At 36.0% G+C, this 26,526-nt stretch overlaps 1 protein-coding gene across 2 annotated transcripts; it reads right to left on the bottom strand.

Annotated features, from left to right (window-relative positions):
- Positions 1–266: 266 nt before the first annotated feature.
- Positions 267–11,397, bottom strand: CWC15 (CWC15 spliceosome associated protein homolog). Of its 2 annotated transcripts, none has more exons than XM_082661037.1 (7): positions 11,270–11,397; positions 9,962–10,095; positions 9,261–9,373; positions 8,595–8,683; positions 7,300–7,413; positions 3,775–3,893; positions 267–672 (listed from the first exon to the last, which is right to left on the bottom strand). In XM_082661037.1, the coding sequence occupies exons 2-7, from the start codon at positions 10,090–10,092 to the stop codon at positions 543–545; spliced, it is 696 nt and encodes a 231-aa protein (XP_082517163.1). In that variant the 5' UTR covers positions 10,093–10,095; positions 11,270–11,397; the 3' UTR covers positions 267–542. The 2 variants fall into 2 exon arrangements, with proteins under 2 accessions (XP_082517163.1, XP_082517162.1); XM_082661036.1 differs by having other exon boundaries at positions 9,962–10,100; positions 11,270–11,390.
- Between the last annotated feature and the right edge of the window lie 15,129 nt (positions 11,398–26,526).

Raw genomic sequence — 26,526 nt, 5'->3', positions numbered from 1 at the left:
GAGGTACCCCATGCTCCCTGACACACACTCAGGGTGCTTCCTGTTTGATGACACTCTTCCATACCAACATGGTGGTCCAAAATGGAATCTCTTTAATTCTTCATCACACTTCTAAAAGATACAGAGGAGATATGAATTAACTGACTTTAAGTCAATGTTAGAGACATGAGGAGAAAAAGTTAACACAAAGAAATACAACACACGAAAGAAAATATGCAATGTTTTATAAGCTGCACACAGTTCAACAAAAAAGGTGGGGACACAGATTTGACACAGATTATTAAAAATATTTATTACAAGCAGATTCCTTTTCCCATATTCAAAAGAAAAACATATGACTGGAAATACTGAGATGGCAACTGGTTAAACCAATTCCCAGTCCTTAACAAGTTAGCAATCAATAAAGGAAAAGATATTTTGGAACTTAAAATTAGGGAAGCCTATACACAATTTAGATGGGGGGGGGAAGAGAAAAACAAAAAAACCAAAATAAAGTCAATCGTTTACATTTTACAGCCTTTAATTAAGCACATAAAACTGTACTATTTAATATATTTCTCCATGAACTTTTTGTGAAATTCAGATCGCAGCGTATCATTTACAAATCTTTTGTCTTTCTTCTGATCATCTACACCTTTTGCACAGTTCTTGAAAACAACATCATCATCCCACCTGAAAGAAAAAAAGAAAATAGAACAATCTTACAATGCCTGTATCAACAGACAAGAACACCCTGTGAACTGTAAAGCTTATTCATCACACAAAAAGATGCTCAACCTGTACATCATTCAATGTAGCAATTACACCCAAAAGAATAAAGTAATTCTTAATAGGCTGTTAGCTTGCTTTTTTATAATAGGAAGGGTAATCCTTATTTAGAACATACACAACATTCTTATTATTTCTCCAGTATAAGAAACTTTGAGTTAAAAAGCAGAAATTACATAAATATTTAATGTTTTCAGGTCTAAAACAAAGAGGCAGTACCTGGTTCTACCCTGATTAGTATGGACAGCTCTAGATGATAGCTGGATGATTTACTATAGTTAGATTATGTGGTTTTAAGGATTTTATACATACTCTTTTATCAGTTAACATTTAGTAATCATTCACTGTAGTATTTACAATTTAGGGCAAAAGAAGAAACTATTGGGGTAAAACAATTAAGGCTCATATATTGGCTCTCATCTACATTAAACACAAAGCAAGAGCAGCTGAAGAGCTTAGGGCAGGAATCTCTAGTTCGTTTCTCCTGGTTGGATTTCATAATGTGTAAGTTTAAAAAAAAAAAACAAAAAACCACCCACGGATGGGCTACAAAATAAATGTTTTATAGAAAATAAAGATTATGATTTCAAAGTATCATCTAGCATATAAAACACAAACTCATATATGTAATACATAAACTCTCACAAACATATATAAAATGAAAGCCTATATAATGTGTGTGTTTGCCTGTGGACGTATGCACTCTAGAAGAAACTGCACATCGAAAATAAGCAAAGAACGTGGGCATCTTTGAAAACAGTGTTTTAAGTCATCACTGGTGCAGCGCAGAGAAATGTGAAAAGCTGAGCAGAGCTAGGTCAAATGTGATCTGCACATTAAGACAACATGTTTCAGTCTCCAAACGATTTTATCTGCTTCCAAACAAGGCAGAACTATATAGCTTAATACAAATATAAATCAATGTAGTTTTTTCTCTACCCACTCTCTCCTCAACTCACTCCCCACAGGCTTTGACCCTCCCTCTCAACACCAGCACTGCTCTCCCAGGGCCCTAACTCCAACCGCCACTTTGCAGTACCCACTTCACTTGGCCTGTCAGCAATATCTGACCTAGATAAATACTCCCCTCCTCTTGAAACTGTCTGTGTGGCTCCAAGACACCTACCAGCCTCTTTCGGTTCATTTCTTCCCCACTGGCTGCTCCTTCTCAGCCTAGTTTTTTTTCATTCATAATTCATATAATCAATATTTACTGAGCCCCTAGTATGTACCAGGTACTATTCCAGGTAGGGACAGCTAATCATCTACCCGACCTCGAAATATTACCCCAAGCTCAGTCCTCTGGCCTCCTCTCTGGCTATACTCATTCACTAAGTAACCTCATCTAGTCTTCATGGCTTCAGGAAACTTCTGTAAGTTGACAGCTCCCAAATTCATGATCTCTAGCCTGGGCTAACTCCAGAACCGTGTATCAAGCTACCTACTCAACATTACCACACAGACATATATATCATCCCAAAGTTACCATGTCTTAAATCGGTCCCTCCGCCTCCCCACCTCAGTTCACATTCTTCCCCATCTCTATCCTTTCAATAGCTCGGGTCAAATACCTTGGAGTCTAGTCTCTAATAAAATGTCACCTTTCTTGCAAATCCTCCCTTGCCTATGCAATTGCCATTGTAAAGACTTGTTTTTGTTTTTTACTATGAATGAGTCAGGAAGCCACTGGATGGTTTAGAACAGGATTGAGATCTGTTTTTTTATACTGTTTCAGTAGAAATACCAGGTCTAACATGCACAAAGCCAAGAAAACCAACGATGCCAAATACTGAATTTATATTGCACTGTCCTTTGAACACTCAGCAGGAACAAACCGCTGAACGCAGATACCATGCAGTGCAAGAGATCTTTTATTTTAAAAGGACCATGATGCTGCTATGTTAAGGAAAAAAACCTGGGGGTAGGGATGGAGAGGGTGGTGAGCATGCAAGCAGACCAGTTAGGGGGACTGCATCACTCCGGATGGAGATGGCAGCAGTGGAGGTGGTGAGAAATAACAGATATGGTTTAAATGTTAAGCCTACAGCAGGGTTTCTCGATCGCGCACGCGCACACACACACGCGCACACACACGCGTGCGCGCGCGCCGAGAGAGAGAGAGAGAGAGAGAGAGAGAGAGAGAGAGAGAGAGAGAGAGAGAGAGAGAGAGAGAGAGAGACTGTTGTCCTTAGGAAGGTCGCTTGCAAGGTTGGTCCCTGGCTGGCATTTGGAAACTTGGATTGCAGGAATCTTCTCACTGTCACTGTGTCTAGACTGTCTGTACAAATATGTGGTTTATGAACACCTGCTTTCTTTCTGGGACTCTCAATTTTGGGATGTACTAGGCAGAGGTTGCCTATATGAGCAGCCAATAAAAACCCTGGGAGTCTCTAATGGGTCTTCCTGGGCAGCAACACTGCACAAATGTTGCTGCATTTTCATTACTAGGGTAAAGAATGTGCTCTGTGTGACCCCTCATAGGAGGGACACAGCATAAGGAAGCACACACACTTCCTTCAGTGCCTTTTCCCTTTATGATCTGGCTGTGTATCTTCACTAAGTTAGTCATGAGAACAGCTACATGCTGAGCCCCCTTAGACCTTCTAGTCTCTGAATGTGAAGGATGGTTTTGGGGACCCTTGACACATATAACTACAATGTAAGCTTTGTAGGGTCAAGGGCTCAGTGCACTGCTCTGTCTCTAGTACTTAGAACAATCTCTGGTACACAGCTGGTTACTGTAAATATATACTGAAAATAAGTTTATTTTCTTTCATTCTCCTTCCATTATTCCAAAATGTGATGGAGAAAAATCTCAGTGGAAAGTGGGTATTATAAGCTTTACATAATATAGTTTGCTATAAAACTCATACTGTGTGTGTGTGTGTGTGTGTGTGTGTGTGTGTGTGTGTGTGTGTGTGTGTGTGTGTGTGTGTGTGTGTGTGTGTGTGTGTGTGTGTGTGTGTGTGTGTGTACATACCTCTCTAACCCATTATTGTACAGTACCTTCTTTTAACTTTGAAGTTGGCCTGAGGTTGGGATGGGCCAGTGAGATTAAGGAGAGGGTTTCCACTCAGAATGTTTTCCATACGAATCCTTTCTTCTTCAGCCTTTTGTTCTTGTTCCTGCCAACAAGAAGGGAAGATTCATATTTACTTATATTACTTCTGGCATCAATCCTATAATATAACTCATATTTTAAAAGACTGTTAAGATTTTAAGAGGGAGATTGGGATAAGCATCAAGGTAGTATTGCTTTTTCTTTGTTTTTAAGACATTCCAGAAAAGTCTCACTTATCAAAATAATTGGGCATTTTCATTATAACCATTTCATGCTTGCCATCATACATTCATTAGTCTCTTTCTGACTTTGACATTCTTGACTTGCATATTTAAATCTATTTTCTTTCTTGAAGTACATACAAAATTACATAACTGTTTAAGAGAGTACATCTATAAATATTCTAATAATTTAAGAAGATATTAAACATCAAAAAGACATTTAGCAAAGGAATTATCTCAATTTTTAAGGAAGGGTTATATATAACTGTGATTAAAAATAATTTTATTTTGAATTACTAACAATGTAAACTCGCATCTCTAGGACTGGTGACAAGTTATTATTAACCAAGAATTATGTCATAAAATAAGATAAACCCTCGTGTAAAAAATTATATTCAGTAAACATGCATTTCTACTAATTTACCTGAGGTTTACCCATTTTATTCTTATGATTTATTGTTAATGACTTTCTATTTTTATCTGTCTCATCTGTTATCAGTTATATGCTTGTCTTTCTTCACTTTTATTTTAGCACTAACCTCTTTAAACTCAAATCACCCTCATCCTTCTTAGAATTAGAAATATAAAATGTCTAAAATCCTTAGCCATAACTTCTAGATCTACCTGATTCCATGCTATCTTAAACCAAAGACAGATCCCACTTTGCTGTGTTTTGGGGGTGACAAAATTGATGACTTAATATACCAAGGGAAAAAGGACTTTCTGGAAGTCTATTTATAATGAACCTGTGTTAGACCACTTGGAAAAATAACCTGATTTTCTATACAGGTTAAAGATACTTCATTTTAATAATCAAGTGTGAACAACTGACTTCATTTTTATGAGGCCAAATAATTGGGAGGTGAGAAGATGCAATTTTCAGGGAAATTAACAGGAAAATTCCTTTAAGTCATTTTCAGACTTTAAGCAAGCAAAAGTGAGGAGCATCCATCATAGATTAAGAACAGATAGCTTTCTAAAAATTATATACTTATTTTTAACAAATTATATTGATGCTAAAAGTAAAAAGACATATCTCTGAGATGCTATACAAACAGGAGCTCAAGCATACAATGTATCCAAATTTATAATATAACAACATATGTGATGTAATAAGGTCCTGATCATTTTATGTTCAGAATATTATTTCCTTTAGAGTTACTGGTTGATTGCCATACATGGCACTGGGGAAAAAAGGTGCCAACTCTTTCCATACTCAAGTACCAGGTACACTGTTTCATGACTATAGGTATAAAGGATGGACAGCCTGTGGTTTGGTCAAATCTGAACCATCTTGTTTTGTAAGTAAAATTTTACTGGAACACAGTCACAGCCATTTATTTATGCACTGCCTATGGCTGCTTGTATCACAATTAGCTGAGTTGAATAGTTGTGACGGAGGCTGTATGGCCTGCAAGCCTAAAATATTAACTATCTGGCTCTTTACAGAAAGTTTCCCAGCCCTTGACACAGGCTGACTGGTTTGAAAACATTTTGGAACATCTCAAAAACCAGCCACTAGAAAGCCAGACAGGGAAATGGGGGACAAATGGAATAAAACTGTCATTCAACTCCAAAAAAAAACACCAACACATTTTGTACAAAGAAATCAGATGAACCTTGCAAAATTGCCAAGATCTTCTGTCTAAAATGTTTATGCTCCTTAAACGTCAACCAAATGCATTTAAATGTCTCTTTGCGTATCCACAGCTATTTGGAGGCTAAAAGAATTTGGAACAGACAACTGCCCTCTTGTGGTGTGCCAGTGTAGGAATGGTCTTATAATTCTACAGGAGTTACGCTATCGTATGCCACATTCTGACAGGAATTGTATTTTTAAATATTTTTCTTCTTCAAATCTGAATTCTAGCAGTCTTCAAAGCCTCTCCCAAAATCTTCCTCTCTTCTGAATTCTTCCCTGACCCTTCTGATCCATTTGAACTCTACCTCCCTAGGTTCTAAGCATTAACCTACATCAGTCTTTTCCCCAAGTCTCTTTCCTTTTTTTAAATAGAGCAATTCTTGGTTCAAATGAAATCTTACACAGAAGCCCATTAAAAAAGCTGCTCTTTTCTGGTTGAAAGTGGAGGCAGGGACTTCCCTAGCGGTCCAGTGGTTACGAATCTGCACTGCCACTACAGGGGACATGGGCTTGATCCCTGATCGGGGAACTAAGATCCCGCATGCTGTGCAGTGTGGCCAGGGGAGAAAAAAAAAAGTGGAGGCAGATATATCTACTTGAGTGTCTCACAATATATCAAGTTCAGTATGTGCCAAACAGAACTCATTATTTTCCTCTCCACTGAAACATGCCCATCCTTCGGCATTCCCTGATTAGTGTATAGCACCAACATCAACCCAGAAATTGCCACAGCTAATCAGTCACTTTCTCTGGTCAATTTTATCTCCTTGATAGCTCTATCAGGATCTGTTTACTTCTCTCAAATCCAACTCCTATCATGCAAGATTCTCATAACTGCATGTGAGGATTATTGGAACAGCCCCCTACTCAGTTCTTTCCTCTATCCTCCACACCTCAGCCAGAGTAATCTTTCTAAAATGCATACCCAACCTTACCATCTCCAGCTGAAATCGACTAGCTCCACAGGTCCTTTGGAAGAGAGCTCAAACTCCTTTAGCACTGGTCTACAAATCTCTAGTGCTCTGACCTGCTCTTGCCTCCCAAGTGTTGTCTCTTACTGTTACTACTACGGGTAATTCACTCAAAGTTTAAAGGTACGTACTATGGATCCTATTTAATTCGTCTAACTGTCTTTGAGTTAGACATTCTTTCCTTCCACTGTGTAAATGTAGAGACTGTGGGGACTCAGAGAAGCTAGGTTATATAAAATTTATTGACAGATGGCCTCAGCAAGTGCCTGGAAAGAAGGCTGGGTCAGAAGACAAGGAGAGAGATAAAGACAGCCTCACTATACCTGTAGGTTCTTTGTAGGCTATGACTACATCTTAATCATCTTTGATTCTTCTGACACTTAACACACACTGACTATATGTCTATTGAACAAATAACTGAACGAAGAGCATTTTGATGAGTATGTCTGAACTATTTGGAAAGAATTTCTAACATAACCAGGAGATAGGAATCACCAGATTTATAGACCTACAGGTCCTATAATATCGAGACATGGTAAGGATGATTTCTAATATAAGGTGATATTACTTGATTTAAAGAACACTTCTACTTTAGTTTATGTGAGAAGATGTGAATATTTAACATGCTGGTTTTACCTTCCTGGCCTGCTCTTCAGCTCTTTCTTTTTTAATTTTTTCCAGCTCCGCAAGAAGAGCTGCAGTATCATCATCATCACTCTCCTCTTCAAAATCTTCATCTTCATCTTCCTCCTAAAAAAGAATGGTGATGGTCCAGGAGATGGGAGACAAAATAGATTATTCATTTTTTTCCATAAAAGTGGCACTCATCAAATCTTTGGAGCAGGATTAATTTTCCTAGAGGGAAAGATAAATGTACCTAAATACGGTTAAAATTAGCAACAACCAAAAATAAAATAAAACCCCACAAAAAAGCTTACAATTACTTACTAAAATGTCAACCTCTGATGTATTTTAGACATTATAACAGCAAAGAGTATAATGAAGGACCTTTCAAATTTACATAGTCAAATGGGAATTTACATATGAAAATATTTCTAAAACCAGAAAAGGAACACTTTATACTAAGTGTTACAAAGTAACAAAGTATGATACACACTACATACTTTGACCCTGGGAGTCAAAATAATTTTATATAGCTCAAAACAACTAGGAATTAAAGACAGTCAAAGGTACAGAAAAGGCTGCTAAATTCTCAGAAAAAAATAGTTTCAAATGAATAATCATTATATCTCACTTAAAATTGAGTTCCTTATATTGAATTACTGAGTTAATTTTTAATTTAGTCTGTCAACTCTAGAATTACTAATATATATGCTTATTAGATGCTACCCTTGAAAAGTCACTCAGATTTTTCCTCTGTATGTAGAAAACTGCAAATTAATTACAGACTGTGCAGTCCCACTAAATTTTAATGTTAATTAAAGTGCCAATCCTTAAAAACCTTCCACTTAGATCACATTCCTCCCTAAGCACAGAGGGAGCCATTAAGTGCATTGAACATCTGGAAGGGGCATCATTGGTAGCAAGTATGGAAAGGCCCCTACACTCACTGCAGGGGATGCCATCAATAAAGAGCCTAGTCTGAAGAGTGCCCTCTGAAGGGGAATAACTAGTCCAATTTCCATGGTTTAATACAGGGAATTATTTTTTAGGGAAGCGTATCTTAATAGATCTCTTCCTTCTCTGGCTCTCCAGAGATCAAACCTGAAATTTGATTAACCACAAGATAATGCTTTTCGTTTTAAAATAAACTATAGAGTTTAGCATTGAAGTCAGAGCTATAATTGAATAATAGTAAGTAAAAATAAATACAAATCGCTTCTTCAAGCCAAAAGAATAGATAAAAAGGTATTTCAGAAAAATGGTAAGTAAATGACTACATGGAGATGAGAGGAGGAAGTAAAACATACATCTGTTAGAGGGTCGTCTGCGTCGAGGTTGGCAGCGGGAATCTGGTCCAACCGAGGCTTCTTTGACACTGAAGAGGAGGTTGTATGTTCTGGGGGAAAACAAACATTATCTAGCTTACTGAATCAAATCCTGCATTTCTTATAACATTTTAGGGACCTGTGGGCAAGAAGAGCTCAGGTCTTAAGCATGACAGTAGGGATTATAACCACAGTGCCTGGCAAATAAGCCCTTGGCAGATATCTACTGAATGAATTAATAAAAGTATTGATTTTAATATGGGAACTGTAGCCTCTCTCAGGAAATTTAGGAAATAGTTTACATACGCTAGAAATAAAAATGGAAGAATTTCATAGACAGAAACCATGGGGCCTCAAAAAGTCTGGCTGTGTAAGCAGTTAAAAACTCGTTGATCTGAACTGAAACAATGGTTACTAAATATCCCCAGATCACCTAGTTCTTTCTAACACAGAAACATAAAAAGATGGAATTGGAATCAATTTCATTATCATCTCTAATCCAATCAAATCTTTCAAGAAACTGCTACAGCTCACACCCAAATTTAAAAGCAAACAAACAAAAATAGTAATCCATTCCAATTACCACATGAAAGAAAAGCTACTGTCAACATAACGTTATGAGAGAAACGTCTGGGGTAGTGTTGGCACCTCGGGTTGGCCGGTCTCTGTTTTTTTCTCTTGCAGCAGCTCTCTCTCTCTCTTCCAACTCTCTCCTGAAGTCACGGTTCCGAACTTCTTCAGGGGCATCCTGAGTGGTCTGTCTAAAGTAGAAACAAAACAGGGCAGAAATACTTCTAAAAAACACATGGCTGTAGTAATGGAAGACAATTCACAAAAAGCAACTTTGTCCTGAGTCCCTGAAGCATAAAGTCCCATTGGGGGAAATGGACAAGATCATCCTAATCTGAAGGTTACTAATAGGCATCCTGTGATGTATCCAATATTTCAAGAAACTCAAAATAATCACATACTTTCTTATAATAAGGCTGCAGGCTGATCAAAATGTCTTTACTTTTGGTTAGTATGTTAGTTCACAGCTTGTTAGAGTAACACTTTTAATCTCATATTGATTAGTACTGACAGAGCCTGGTGCCTCTGAAGTAATGTATTAGTTACTGTTCCATCTACATATGGAAATTCCTTGTTAATTGGCATTTCTGCTTAAGGAATATCTAGTAGCATTTTACAATCATAGAGCATAATTTTAATGTCAGAAACACTATTGCATTCTACTCCTATGAAAATAGGTAAGTAATAATAACCCACACATGGTACTATCTCATGACCATGTCATTCAACAGATTTGGTCTTGCTTTGTGAAACAAGAAAAACAGAAAAGGCTTCATTACCTATATTTTATCTTTGTATGAGAGGGTAGGTCTCTGCTTGAATATTGCTTTGAGAGTTGGCTCAAATCACCTTCTCCTTTTCCTCTCCCCCCTCTTGCAGGTTCAAAAGTTGGCCTAGCTGCTGTTGTCATCTTCTATGCTTTGAAGAAAAACAATGTCAAGTTATTTCCAATATGATGAACTCTCATTTTATAAAGTATTAATCAATATCCCTCCTTGTGAAACAATTTCCCTAACTTATTCCCCAAAACTTATAAAATAACCTCAAAAGCTCTGAACAAAACAAATAATGAGGCTCAGGGTGTACAAGGAACATGACAGATATTTAGTCTGTCATGAAGATATGCGTTTGTGTTCCTGTTCTCCTTCTGGCTCTGTGACCTCTGGCAAACCACCAAGCTTAAGTTTCTGTCATCTGTGGAATGGGGATACTCCTAATAGGATTATTAAGAAATGATGAGACTTGACATGTCAACACCCTCGTAAAATACAGTACTGCCATGTCCGAGTTTCAAAAAATCTCAGCTCAACCTTAGTCCACCAGACTCCTTAAGGTTCCCATTTTATCTAAATCTCACACAGCAGAAAATAGGATAGTAACTACAAAAACAAAAAAGATATATTAAAAAATCACTGACAAAGCTACCGAGTGTCCTGGAAAAAAAGCTAAACTTTGATGACAGTTAGAGGCAAAGTTCTCCAACAACCTTTTGTTGATCCAATTTTCTCCAGCAGCCAACGTAACACAAATCAGATCTTTTGCAAATTACAATTTAAGAAATGCTCTAAACACAGGAACCCACCCCCAAAGGTTATGCTACTTTTGCTTTTGAGCAACTGAAGGATACTGCATAGCAGATGTGGCTACTAAACATCCTCAAGCGTCGGAAAAGCAAGTGTCGGGGAAACTGGGGGAAATGGTACACTTCTCTCGATTTTCAAAAAAACGGGAGAGCGATGTACCCAGAGAGGGAGAAACAGGGTTGCCGGCCTCTGGGGGCGCCGCCGCCCCCCACATCCCCCCGGGTTATCATTACCAGCGCCTCTGGGGGGTTCACCTTCGGGCTGTCACCGGTAACCCGCTGACCCTTCACCCCTGCCCCATTCGGCGAGGGGTGGGGGCGCCCGGACCCTGCTTAACGCTGTCTGCACAGTCATCTTCACGCTGCGCTCTCCGCTGCCAGCCCGGGACTGGGGACGGTCCTGACAAGCGCTGAGCTCCACCACCCGCCCGCCGCTCCAGGGCCTCCTCTGCCCGCGCTCGCTTCTCCGCCTCCGTCCCCAATCGCCCTTTCCCGCCCCACTCACATTCTGCTTTCCTGCTGCCGCTCACTCTGGCCGAGCTCCGATGCGGCTGCCTCAGGAGATCATACAGACGCCATTTTAAATCTTGGCTCCCAGAAACCTCTGCGCCCAGGGCTAAAGCCCAAGACCCGGAAGCAAACCCCAAGCTCTTTAGCCGCCTTTCAGAGGCGGAGGCGGGGACCAATCAGCGGAGGCCAAGGTGGAAGTCGGCCTGACGACAGCAAGGGGCGGGGCTGAAACTGCCCAGGGGGCGGGCATTTGAAATCAGTGCTTAAGAGTAGACCCTAAGCATCGTTTTATACCTTCAAGAGCCAATTACTTAATGTCTCTTCCGTCTTTTACTTTCCCGACCCCCTCCCAGACTCCTTCATTCCGGTACTGCGTGGACGGAAAGCCCCGGGTAGCAGACACCACGTCCCCGGCTAGCGAGAGAGAGCGTAGAAAAGGATTACACCAAACTGTTTAAATCCAACGGCTCCAGCTCCTTTCTCCTGAGCTAGACCCAACAACCCTAGAGAGTTGGGCTACGGAAAGACTAGTGTTTTCATTTAATTGGATATGAAGAAAGAACAAATATGTACGGGGGCAACCACGATCTTTATAAAGGTACCATTCCTGCAAAAATATTAGTCTTCAAAGCAAAGGTTGTATTCGTATTGTTTGTTAAAATTTTTATTTTTTAAAAAGCCTGAGTTCTAGTGGGAGGGAAGGTGCCACTATTAGAGCTTCCTTATGTATTAACCGACATGGAACTTTTAAAACGGTGGGCCCAACTGCCAGGAGCACTAGATGCAGTTATTAATGTAAGATGGCTACTCAGGTGTTAGGTGAAGTTTTAATAAGGCAGCGAACAGGAAAATGAGAAATCACCAATCGTCCTTACTCTTTCCCCGTAAAAAACCACTCTGGGAGCAGGGATCTTGTTTGCTTAGTTCATCTTGGTATCTGATCACATAGTCCTTGGCCACAGTAGATGCTCAATAAATATTTGTTGAACAAATGAAAATTCAACTCCCCCAACTTGGTTTCAAATGTAAAAAGCTCATAAAATTGAACATAGAAAAGCTTTTTACCCCTAGAACTCTTTCTTTGAACTTTACATGAAACAAAACAATAGAAAAAGTCCTTTCCCCCATAAAGTTCAAGATACAAATCTTGATTTTTCTTAGCGAAGCTATTACTCCCCTTGTCTTACACATCTCAGTAAAGGACACTACCGTCATACTAGTTACTCAAACCAAAATCCCAGGGCTCCTACTTAAGTTCCTTTTCCTTCATTTTTCTCATCCAGTTTATTTGCAAGTCTTGCCAATTCTACTTTCAACATACACCCTAAATTTCATTCCACTACCCAAGTCCAGGCCACCATCATTTTCCGCCTGGATTGCAATTGCCCCCTAATGATCTTCCAGCTTCCACTTTTCTCCCACAGTCAGTTTTGCCTGTAACAATGAGAGTGATCTTTTAAAATTGTGAATCAGGTAGTGTTACACTCCTGCATAAAAATCCACTGCACTTAGAATAAAAGTCAAATTTCTTAATGTGACCTGATGTTTCTTAGGGTGTGGTTCCTACCGATCTCTCTGGCTTCACTTCTAATCAATCACTTTCCTACACAATAAGCTCTAGCCACAGCCAGCCCTGCATTTATGTTTCACAAGCAAGATTCCTTTGCACTAGCTTATCTCTGCTGTCTGTGCCCCAACATAGCTGTATTATCATTCTTCAAGTCTCAGCTCAAATAATCACCTCCTCAGTTTTTCCCTGACATCTACATTTGCACCCCTGTCCCTCCAACACACAAATACCATCACATCACCCTGTTTTATTTTTTCAAAGTACTAAACACTACTGAATTTATTCTGTTCATTGTTTATTGCCTTGTTTCTTGTCTGACAGGCAGCATAGCAAAGTCATTAAGAGAAGGGGATCTGTAGCCTGACTGTTTTGGTTCTAAATTCCAGATCTGCCCTTTCCTAACTGTATCCTCAGGCAAGTTATTTTCCCTTTCTGTGCCCTCAGTTTCCTCATGTATTAAATGGAGATAATTTCTAGACACTACCACATAGTGTTATTATAAGGATTAAGCGAATTAATACTTGTGCTTAAAACTGTCTCAGCAAACAGTATTTGCTAAACAAATGTTAGTTATTATTATTATTAATATTATTTTTATTATTATTGTCTATCTTCCTGTATTAGAACATAAGTTCCAGGAAAGCAGGAACCTTGTCTCTCTTGTTCACTGGTGTATCCTCTGCATATAGAACAGTGCCTGGCACATAATAGGTGCTGAGTAAGTATTTGCTGAATGAATGAATGAGTGATTGATGCACTGTGAAGTAGAGGAATGACATAACAATGGCAAGGAGGTGACACAAATATAGAAAATACCCCTGGTATTTATGTTCCAACTGCCCTTATCAGCCCTGAGTCAATCACCTGGATTCATTTACCTCCCATTTAACCACCTTATCTTTTGGTCACCAACAATGATTAAATCATCCCTGTGATTGCATTAACACCAACGTATAGTATAATCAGGCCAAAAAGCTTTGGCTTAAATGGTCTGAAAGTATTAATAAGAAAAAGAAATTTAAAAGTGTACTTAAATGATTTTAAAGTACTAGTAAAAAACCAAAACTCTATAAAGTTCTTTACTTAAATGACTTGAAAGTATTAGAAAAAGAAAATAAAAGTAAGTAAAAAACTTAATTCACCCTCTCAGCTGACAAAAAGCATATATAACCTCCCAAGAATCCTCATAAACCCATTACCACAAAAATCTAGTTGGGCCCTTAATGCTGCCTGAAAATCTTCTCATACTCTCCTAATTGTTTATTTTCCCACTCTGCAATATTATGATTTCCCACATTCCCCTCTTTCTTCAAATCTACACACCTCTTTCACCATCCTTTCCCTCATTTCCTTTCTCAGGAATGGGTGATCTGACTTCTCTGAGAAAATAGAAGCTCTTTTTCTTGGAGGATTCCTCATCTCCCCGCAAGCAGGTCTACCGAGCTGCCTTTGACTACTTCCTTACATTCAGCTTTCATGTGCTGGTAGAGATGAGGTGACCCTAACCTTCTCCCTGTGTTCTGGGTCCAAATCCCTCCAGCCTTCTTAGTAATTGGCATCCTGCTATATTTTCTGTCTCTCATAATCTATGAATCCATATCTTTCAGATGATTCTTATCAGCTTTTGGATATGTTGTAGTATGCTTTAACCTTGAAAAATGCTTCTTCATTTTAATATGGCAACGGTCATATTAATTCAATGTGAAAAGGACTTTTCATATCATAACTGTGATTACAAAACTGACTATTCTTATGTCAGGATATAACGTAGGAATTCCAGCTTCAAAGTTTAAACAAACACTGCAGCCAGTTGAATTAAACACCCGAAAGGGAAGAAAGAAATCATAAAAACCTAGAAAGAAAAATTAGGAGACTATTTGTACTACTTGGGGTCTGTGAAGGCCTTTTGATCAAGGCAGAACACCTAAGAGCTGTAAAAGAAATAATTTTAAAAATTCATCTATATAAAAATTTAATTTTATGGCAGAAAATGCCCAAAATGAAGTCAAAAAATAAATGCTAGATTAACAGGTAAATCCTGTAATGCCTATAGCATATAAAATATTACTACTAATAGTACTACTACTACTAATATGCATAATATAAAAAATACAACAACCCAATAAAAAAAATGGACAAAGAGTATAAACAGGCCATTCAGAAGAAGCAATTCCAAGTAGATAATCAACATGAATGACACACAACCTCTCTATTAGGAAAATGAAAGTAAACTAACAATAGATCATCACATTACAGCATCAGATTGGCAACAATTTTTGAAAGTTAATAATACAGCTGGATGGGATAGGGAAAAGGGGGATCCAATCAGACAGCGAGGAGGCATTGGCTCCCATTTCCCTCACAATAAAAATTAAAGGTGCTCACATGACCCATCATAAGGCTCCCCCCTACTTAGTTGACCTTCTGTCTTGCTCATACCTGTCTAGGCTACAAGCCTTCCTGGTGTTGTTTGAGCATAACACCTGCCTTAGGGCCCTTACACTAGCTATCTCCTTGGTCGAGAACACTCTTACCTGTCTTCAAGTCTTTGGTCAAGTGAGGTCAGCTAACCATGACAGCCCTAATTAAAGTTGCAACCATGTTCCCACTTTGTCCTCCAAATCTTGCACACCTTATATCCCTTATCCTGCTCAACTTTTTTACGTAGCACTTATCATCATCCATGATCCTATATAATTTAGTTATGTTTATTATTTCTTTATCTATCCCATGCAGAATATAAATTCTAAAAGGACAGGAATCTGTTTTGCCTGGTGAGGTAGGCCAAGCATCTAAAACAGTGCTTGGTACCAATAGGTGCCCATAAATGTGTTCCAAATGAGTGGATAAATGAATGAATGAATGAGTGAGTGAGTGAGTGAATGAGTTTTAACAGGAAAAAAAAAATCACATTTGGATGTAAAAAGTTATTGCCTTGGGCTTCCCTGGTGGCGCAGTGGTTGAGAGTCCGCCTGCCGATACAGGGGACACGGGTTCGTGCCCTGGTCCGGGAAGATCCCACATGCCGCGGAGCGGCTGCGCCCGTGAGCCATGGCCGCTGAGCCTGCGCGTCCGGAGCCTGTGCTCCGCAAGGGGAGAGGCCACAACAGTGAGAGGCCTGCGTACCGCAAAAAAAAAAAAGAGTTATTGCCTTAATCTCTTTTATATTTTAAAGGAGAAAAAAAGTCATTTTCATTCTGCTAGTCTGAAATCCAGATTCGAAATGAAGATACGCGAAGATGCAGAAAGATGATTTCTTTTCAGGAAAATGAAAAATCATGTGATTATCAGGCTCTATATGTGTTATCAAAATTCTAATTCAATCAGCCCACCCCTAATCCAAGCTCAGCTCTAATTCAATCAAACCTCCCTCCTTTTCCAATTGAATCACTTCCCCTGTTTTAGTAAACCCTCTCATTTGCAAAGTTACCAGCCCACAAAGTGTGAAACTTTTGCTTGAAAATGAAGGAAAAAAAAACCAATGGTCACAAGTCAGAAATCACACTTAAAAAATAAAGTGATATAAAATGACATCTGTTTAAAATTTTTAACCTGAAAATGACCAGTTTTCTAATATAAAAAGTTGGTGCTTTAATCTGTTTTGAAAAGTGAAAAGAATAGAAAAATAAAGTAGCTTGCTTTCTACCAACAAAATCCTGTTTTTAAATGAAGGTGCTCTGGAGCCCAGAGAGGTGCATTCCTGGTGATAACTTCAAGATGAAATTTGCTGATGGTCCAGGCTAGGTTACTGGACAGTATTATAAGTTAAGCACTTCTTACTTAATCGGAGCACATGGCTACCTCACTAGCTGGCCAGTCAGTTATTACTAAGACAATTAAAAGCAAACGTATTAAAAAACAGTTAAAACTAAACAACTAAAAATATAGAAAATAAAGGGATAGACAAAAACAGGCCAGGCAAATTCTAAACAATAAAGAAACTTCTGTAGCAATATTAATTGTCAAAAATATTCTTTAAATAGTATAGCATTAACAAGGACATTAATATGGGCATCTTATTGCATCACAGAAATCCACTAGGAAATTGTTACAATCATGAACATTTATCCAACTAACTACATAGTCTGGAAAAAATATGAAGCAAAAATAAAAAATTAAAAGGAAAAACTGCAAATCCACAATCATGGTGGGAATTTTTTTATCATAAACTTCTCTCAGTTTGATAGATCAAGCAGACAAATTCACAGCATTGATACGCAGAAACCAGATTGTGTATAGATATGTATGCTTATTGCATTTATTTATGCATGTATATATTTATATATTGCATTTATATACGGATATAAAATCCTTCAACCAAAACAAGAGAATGCACGTTCTTTTCGATAAACAATGAACGTACAAAATTTAATCAAGTATAAAGCCCCCAAATAAATTACAATAAATGCCTATGTATTCATTTTTAAATGATAATATTTAATCTTGTCAATTTTGAACTTTATATAAATGAATCATATGAGTTCTTTTGTGCTTTGCTTTTTCCCTTAATGTGTATTATGTTTAGCTGTGGTATAATATATAGAATTTCATTGCATAAAAATACATAGTATAACCTATTTATTCTAATAATTATGCTTCCAGTATGTGTTTATTACACATAATGCCACCATGAACATTCTTGGAAATGTGCAGAAGTGCATGTGTACACATTTCATATATATATCCCATCATCACGATAAGAATTCTTCTTGTCCCATAATCTCACCACCCTTGATATTGTCCAACTTTTCAATTTCAGCTCATCTGGTGGGTGTATAGTGATATCTTATTGAGGTCTTAATTTGTATCTCCTTGAGTACTAATCTCCTTTCATATTTTTATTGTCCATTTGGATTTCCTTTGTGAAGTATCTGTTCAGTCTTTCTATTGAAATTTTTTTTCTTATTGATTTCTATGAGTTCTTATTACTTTGGGCATCAGTTCTCTGTTACTTATTTGTGCTGTGCATAAATTTTTCACTTCTTGGCTTCTCTTTTTGATATATTTTGATATACAAAAATTAACATGAGGGTAGTTCAGTTTCTTAATCTTTTCCTTAGTACATGGTATTTCTTTATTAAGTAATTCTTCCCTACTTTAAGGTTACATTGATATTCTCAGATACTATCTTCTGAAGGTTTTATAGTTAGGCCTTTCACAATTCTACCAGGAACTCATTTTTGTGAATGGTGTAATAGAGGGGTCTTGAAATCTGGTAAAGCAAGCCTTCTCACCTTGTCCCTCTTTTATGAATACCTTGCTGTTCTCTGCCCTTTGCACTTCAATATAAAATTTAAAGTGTCATGTTCTATGAAAATACTTTTGGGATTTTGATTGTGATCATGTTGAATCTGTAGATCAATTTAAAAGTCGACATTTATACAATATTGAGTCTTAAAATCTATTAACAGGTTATATCTTTTCCATTTATTTAGATTTTCTTTAATTCCCCTAAGTAGATTTATATTGTCTTCATAGAAGTCTTGCAAATTTTTGTTAGCTTTAGCTTTAGATACTGCTTAATTTTTTATGCTATTATAAATGGCATGTTTCTTAAATTTTAGTTGTCTAGTTGTTCATTGCTGATATGTATAAAGATAATTGTTTTTTATATATTGCTATTTTAAATTCAGAGACTGTTCTAAACCGTCTTATTAAGTAAGATAGTTTATTCGTAGAACTTTTCAAAGTTTTACATATACAATCACTTCTAAGAATGACAACAGTTTTGTTTCTTCCTTTCTGATCTTTTCTCCCCTCCTCCCTTTTTTTCCCTTGCCTTCTTACATTGGATAAGACATCCAGGACAATGTTAAATAAAAGAGGTGATCACAGGCATCCTTGTCTTTTTCCTGCTCTGAAAGGGAAAACTTTTAATTACTAAGTATGATGTTTACTGAAGGTTTGGGGTAGATGTACTTTATTCAATTAGGAATTTCCCTAGAATTTTTGGTTTGCTAAATGGATGGCAGATTCTATCAAACACTTTTCTGCGTCTAATGAGATTGTCTTTTGATCTGTTACTGTGTGTTATTATATTAATTTATTTAACTATAAACTAACCTTTCATTCCTGGAACAAACCCATCTTGATTATGATGAATATATTGCAGGAATCAGTTTACCCAGATTCTATTTAGGACTTCTGCATCTATGTTCATAAGTGAGACGCCTATTATTTTCCTTTCTCATCATGTCCTTGTACATACAATTTGTATCATAAAATATTTTGGGAAATATTCTTTCTTTTTCTGTTCTCCAGGAAAATTTGTCTAAGATTGGAATTACTTCTTCCTTGAATATTTGGTAAAATTTGCTGGTGTATCCATTTGGGGTGTAGAGTTTTCTTTGTGAAAAAAGTTTTGATTACTGCTTCAGTTTACTTCATGGTTATAGAGATACTCAGCATTCTATATCTTCTTGTGTCAATTTTGTTATTTACATTTTTCTAAGAATTTATTTATTTCATCTGAATTTTAAAATATGTTGGCTTAAAGTGCTTTTCAGTATCTTTATTTTCTTTTATATGTCTGCAGAATCTATAGTGATGACCTCTTTGTTTTTCCTAATATTGGTTATTTCTGCCTTCTATTTCTGGTCTTTACCATTTTCACCAGGGGTTTGTTGATTTTATTAGACTTCTCAAAACAACCCAGCTATTGGTTTTGTTTATTCTCTTTATTTTATATTAGTTTTCTATTTCATCAATTTCTGGTCTTATTTTTATTGTTTTCTTTGTTCTACTTTCTTTTCTGTACTTCGACTTTCTGTGATGGATGCTTATTAGCTCATTTAATTTTCCAGTCTTCTTTCTTTTCTTAGATATTTATTTAAACCTATAAATCTCCCTTTTAATACAGTATACCAGCATCCCATCAGGCTTGAAATGTAGCATATTCACTCTCATTTGGTTTAAAGCATTTTCTAATTTTATTTTTATTTCTTTATGATTACAAGGTTTATTTAGAAATATATTTTTAATTTTACAGAATTGGGAGCTATCTAGTTATCTTTTTAATATTAATTTCTAACTTTATTATTTTGTGGTCAGAGAACATGTTCTGCCTTCTTTCAACCCTTTGACATTTGTTAAAACAGTTTTATGGCCAGAGTTTTATGGTCAGTTTTGCAAAATTTCCATAGTACTTGAAAAAAATTATATTCTGCAGTTTGGGAGTACAAAGTTCAATATATGAACTTTAGGTCAGTTTTTAAATTGCCTCACTCAAATATTCTATATGGCTTTTCAGCTACTTGATCAATTAGTGGGGTCCTATTTTATGCCTTTCTTCTCTGGGTCTCTGTCATTCTCAAAATTATCTCAGATTAGGTGATAAATGATAGGATGCAACGTAATGTTAAAATTGAGAACCACTTATGAAAATCTGAAAAGAGTGTAGAATTTCTACTAACTCAGTCAATATTCAACATTTTACTGGAGATCATATCTAATTATACGACTTCCATTCCTAAGCAGCTCAAAAAAAAAAAAGAAAGAAAAAAGAGTAAAAAAAGCTATGACTACTGGAAGAGATATATTTTTTGTATATATTTTCAGAAAATATTATCTACATGAAAAAATCTAGAATCAATGGTCAAGCTAATAGAACTACTAGGAAATAAGAGGAATAAGGTTTGAAAAGAGATATAAGATCAATTTAAAAATTAATAGAGAAAACTGTCCATAAATTACTAAAAAATTACACTAAAAACTATAAACTTCCTTAGAATTTATCTGAGGAAACAGATATATATCTTTATGGATAAAATTTTGAAACTTTATTGAAATACACACAAGATCTGAATAAATGGAGGAATATACCAATTAATGGGTGGGAATGCTATGTCTACACCAAATTTTTATTTAACTTAATGCAATTTCAACTCAAATCAACAGGGTTTTTATAGAACTTGAAAATTTTATTCTAAAATGTATACTGAGATTTAACTTTACTAATCTAGTCAAATTAATTCTGAAAAAGATGAATAAGGACATTGAGACTAGCCTTACCAACTATCAATACTAAGTATAAAGCTATAGTAATTTAGACAATATAGTTTTGGCACAGAAATGGACAAAGAAATCAAAGGACTTGAATGGAAAGGTTAGAAAGAGAACCATACTTATTTTGGAACTTGACATATGAGAGTGAAGGATTCCAACTCAGTGGGAAAATGGTGGTAGACAACTGGACTTCTACAAAAAAAAGCAACAACAATATAGATCCCTACCTCCTAACAACAATGTTCTAAATGAGTGAAACTAATATGAAAAACAAAGAAATTAAAAGAGAATAAAATCTTTGTGACTTCAAAGATAAGTGGGTTACTTAAACAAGACATAAGGGAACAAAACATAATGGAAAATATTAATAAATTTAGTTATACTTAATTTTTCAAAATAATCTGAAAAAGATACCATAAACAGATTTAAATGGAGGTGGTGGCTAGGGTAAGATATTTGAAACAATACAATAGACATAGAATTAGTATCCCAAACATTTAAAGAACTTTTACAAATCAGTAGAGAAAGAAAAACACTCTAACTTGAAAAATAGGTAAAGGATATAACATAATTATCAAAACACACAAAAGGCCAGTAAATCAATGAAAAAGCATTCCACCAGGAAACAAGTCACACATTAATATTAATAACAATATAAAGGAGATCAATTGTTTGGCCAATCAAATCACCAAGAACTAAAAATTTGACACTGTCAAGTGCATCTGGGGATATGGAGAAAGAAACTCTCTTACTCTGCTAGTGACTGTTAATTAGGAAAGTCAATAGATAAGCAACATGACATTGCCTAATAAAATACAAAGTGTAGTTTCTCTACAACTTCTCTACAGTTTCTCTAAAAACCAAAATATCTAACCTAAATAAATTCTCACATATAATTACTAAGACACATGTAAAAGGTTTTTAATGCAGCATTTTTTACAATAAAAAACACTGGGAGTAGTCTAAATACCCAGAAATGCATAAAAAATATAGTCATAGTCTTATGACAGACTATGTATGTATATATATGAATACATCTTGAAGCTATTAATGTTTAATTTAAAAATTAGAAAAATATTATATATTTGGTATAAAATAATTTATAGAAAATAGAAATAGCAGACACACAAAATAACACTATATATGTGGATACACATTACACACACACACACACACACACACACACATCCACAGGTAGAAAATACACCAAATTCATGGTAGTTGTTGTTTCTGGCATTGGGGAGAAGAAGGAGATTAGGATTTGGGGTTTAGATCTAAAAGGGACTTCCACTTCATCTGAAATATTTATTTCTTCTATTTAAAAGTACTTGAAGCAGGAAGAAGACCCCTCAGAATGTCTGTTCAACATTACATTGGAGATTGTAGTCAGGGCAGTTAGGCAAGAAAAAGAAATAAAAGGTCCAAATTGGAAAGGAAAAAATAAAGCATGATTTATTGATAGATGGCATGATTTTATATAGAGAAAATCTTAAGGAACAACTACTAGAACAAATAAGTTCAACAAATTGCGGGATATACAAGATGAGTATACAAAAATCAGTTGATTTCTATACACCAGCAATGAATAATCTGAAAATTAAACTAAGAAAATATTCCATTAACAATATTGTCAAAATGAATAAAATGCTTAAGAATAAATTTAACAAAAGAAGTGCAAGACTTCTACACTGGAAACTACAAAACATTGTTAAAGAAGAGCTAAATAAATGGAAAGACATTCCATATTCATGCATCAGAAGACAAAATTGTTAAGATAGAAATACTCCCCCAATTGATCTATGGATTCAGTGTGGTCCTTATTATAATTCCTGCTGGCTTTTTTTCCCCCAGAAATTAAAAGTTGATCCTGAAATTGATACGTAAATACTAAGGACCCAAAATAGCCAAAACAGTCTTGAAAAAGAATAAAAATTTTGGAGGAGTCACACTTCCCCATTTCAAAACTTAACTGCAAAGCTACAATAATCAAGACATTGGTATAAGGATAGCTATATAGTTTAATGAATAGCTGTATACTTAAATGGAAGAGAATCAACAAAATTTGAAGATATTTCAACAGTGAAAGAATAGTCTTTTCAAAAAATGTTGCTAGAATAATGGATATCCACAAATGGAAGTGTGAAACCGACTCCTTACCTCACACCATACACAAAAACTAAGTCAAAATTGATCATAGACCTAAATGTAAGCTAAAACTATAAAACTCTTAAAAGAAAACATAGGAATATATCTCCATGATTTTGAGCTAGGCAATAATTTCTTAGTTAAAATACCAAAAGCACAAGCAATAAAGAAAACTGATAAATTAGATTCATCAAAATTCAAAACTTACACACTTCAAAAGACATAATTAAGAAAGTGAAAAGATAACCCACAGACTGGGAGAAAATATTTGCAAATCATATATTCAAAAAAGGACTTATAATTAGGACATACAAAGACCTCTTGCAACTCAATTATAAGACAAATACAAAAATGAGCAAAGGATTTGAATAGACATTTCTTCAGAAAAGATATATGAATGGCTAATAAGTATCGTAATAAATGTTCAGCATCATTTGTCATTAAGGAAATGCAAATCAAAGCAATGAGATAGGACTTCACACTGACTAGAATTGCTATATATAAAAAAATAGACAAACAGTAACAAGTGTTGGTGAGGATGTTGAGGAATTGAAACCCTCACACATGGCTGATGGAAATTTAAAATGTTACAGGCACTTTGGAAAAACAGTACAGCAGTTTCTCAAAATGTTAAATATACAGTCACCATATTATGACCCAGCATTCCACTTCTAGGTATCTATAAAAGAAAAATAAAAGCATATGTCCACTCATAGACTGTACATGAATGTTCATAACAGCATTATTCGTAAGAGCCAAAAGATTAAAACAACCCAAATGTTATGAGCTGATTAATGGATAAATAAAAATGTGGTATATTCATGATGATGGCATATTATTCAACCATAAAAAGTAACAAAATACTGATACATGCTACAACATGAACCTCAAAAACATGCTGAGTGAAACAAGCCAGACACAAAAGACCACATATTATGATTCTATTTATATGAAATGTCCAGAATAGGCAAATCTATAAAGACAGAAAGTAGGTTAGTGGTTGCCTGGAGCTGAGGGTGGATATGGGCTGTGACTGCAAGAAAGTGGACATGAGATTTATTTTTGGAGTGGTGGAAATTTTCTAAAACTAGATTGTGGTGATGGTTGCACAGCTCTGTAAATATACCAAAAATCATTCAATTGTACACTTAAAATGGGTGAAATTTTTGTTATGTAAATTACATCTCAATAAAGCTGTTTAAAAAAACCACTTGAAGCAAATATGACAAAAGATTAAGATGTCCATTCTGGCTGGTTGGAATGCAGGGTTTTGTTATACATTCTATTTTCTTTATTTTTAATGTTTCTCAAAAGCAAAAATATTAAGACACCATAAATTCCTGGGCCCCAGTTTCAAATGAGATGGATGCATAAATTTACAGTCTTCTGATTATACTCTTACCTTCAGACACTGTCAGTTGTCCCCATTCCCAAAGGAAATGACTTAGAACATTCTTAGTAAAGCTTACCAGTCATACATAGCAAACCCAACTCTTTAGTGCCTGTTGAACATAAGCCAAGAATAACTAGATGTATAAGGAAAAAATTTAACATGCAAAACAGAAACCAAACCATCCTAGAAGAGTGAATTCAGAGAAAACAGACATATGTAGAGAGCAAATAAAACTTTTACAAATCCCTATAAATATTTCAAGAGAGAGAAGAGAAAATCTACAGCCATGAAAAATGTGAGAAATCTATAATAAAAGGAATATTCAGAGAACAAAAAGAATTTCTGAAAGTCAAAAATAATTGCTAGAATGTTTGGAAAATAAAAGAACAAAGAAGGAAAATAAGAGAAAAATAACATAAGAAAATTAAAGGATCAGTCCAAGAGGTTTAATATCCAACTAGTTATATTTCCAGAGAGAGAAAACTGAAAATATAGTGGGAAGAAATATATTTTTAAAATAGAATAGAAAAGTTCTCAGCAACAAAGAATATGAATCTACATCAAATCTACCACAATAGTTGACAAAAAAGACTTACCAATCATATTTTAATGAAATCTCAGAAAATAAGGAACAAACAAATAGTCATAAAAGTGTTCAAGAAGTGAAAATAGGTTGCACACAAAAAAATCAGAAAACAGATTTTGGATGTCTAGAAAGTAGAATTTAATGCAACGATATCTTCAGAATTCTGAAAGAAAAGCATAAAGGTAGAACACAGACATTTTCAGACATGTGAACTCGGGTAGACTGTTGTTATATTTGTGGCCAATAACTTTAGAATGTCCTTTTTATATTTGAGGAAATTCCCGCATTATGACCCCTGCCTTGCCAAGGTTGAAGTCATAGCTCAGTTATCCAGCATCTATTGCAGCAAAGACATAGGCATATGACATTGGCTCTTCCAGACGTTTCCTTGGAAGAGCTCAATCTGAAGAAACGTGTGGAAGTCAAATTTGCACAGGATCTGTTCCTAGAGGAGGGTGGTGAGACACTGAACTTTCAGAGGCAGCAGTGGCATAGATTCTAGTTGGTAATGTCCCTTGCTCAGGGTCTTTGGTGCCTTTGACCAGAGGAGGTATAAGAATACTTTAATATGGATGGTCGGATAATTTGGGTGTTGTTCCTGGAAGCACAGTCACCAAACCCTATTCTCTGGTCCTCCTGGAGATTCTGTAAGCTACTTCACAATCTCTAATGAATCTTCCAAGGATGCTTCTGGTGGATGTGCTCCACCAACACAAGGAAGTAAACCAAGAAAAAAGACTGAGATGGGCGGGGGGGGGGGGGGGTGGATTAAGGGATCTTACATAATAGGGAAAAAGAATCCCCAGGATTACAGTGGATAGAAACCCCAGGATGCAGGCTGTGCAACAACCTAAAGACTACCCAGTCCAGATTCAGTTAAACATATAGAGGGCTCCAGGAAGAATATTTCTGAAAAGAGAAATCGGATTTAGTACGTGTTGTGTTTTATGTATTTAGAAGAGATTTGCACTGCTGGAAATGAATTTGGGAATGAATTAATATGTATAAAACCGAGCAAATGAAATAAGACAATTATTAACTATAGGATAAATAAAATTTTGTTTATGAAAGGCAGTGCAATCATGGTACACTACATGACTCAGCTGTATCTAATATTACATGGTAAAAATTCAGACTTGACTTAACCAAAAAATTTGATATGAGAGGCTGGGGTAGAGGAAGTCTATGTGTGCTGGGATGGAGCATAAGAGAACTAGATCGACGTCTTTTTTTTTTTTTTAACATCTTTATTGGAGTATAATTGCTTTACAATGGTGTGTTAGTTTCTGCTTTATAACAAAGTGAATCAGTTATATATATATACATATGTTCCCATATCTCTTCCCTCTTGCGTCTCCCTCCCTCCCACCCTCCCTATCCCACCCCTCTAGGTGGTCATAAATAGATCCACGTCTTTTATAGTCTGTGTCCACAATATCTAAAACTGAAAAGTCTAGAAATACCAGAAAAACAAAACATAGAAAATAGCTAAAATATGTAGGAGTGGTTGCCTTTGAGGAGTGGGAATGAGGGAGAGGAATTATATTTGTCAGG

The sequence above is a fragment of the Grampus griseus genome (assembly GCF_964374135.1).
Source record: "Grampus griseus genome assembly, chromosome: 8".
NCBI classification, from domain to species: domain Eukaryota; kingdom Metazoa; phylum Chordata; class Mammalia; order Artiodactyla; family Delphinidae; genus Grampus; species Grampus griseus.
This window is presented reverse-complemented; position numbering and strand designations above follow the sequence as displayed.

Excerpts from the sequence above, each read along its gene's own strand:
- CWC15 (XM_082661037.1), bottom strand. The coding sequence starts at position 10,092 with ATGACAACAGCAGCTAGGCCAACTTTTGAACCTGCAAGAGGGGGGAGA. Across the intron at positions 8,684-9,260 it reads CAGAGACCGGCCAACCCGAG|AACATACAACCTCCTCTTCA; the intron begins GTGCCAACACTA and ends GTTTTCCCCCAG. Across the intron at positions 673-3,774 it reads AACTTCAAAGTTAAAAGAAG|GTGGGATGATGATGTTGTTT; the intron begins GTACTGTACAAT and ends TTTTTCTTTCAG.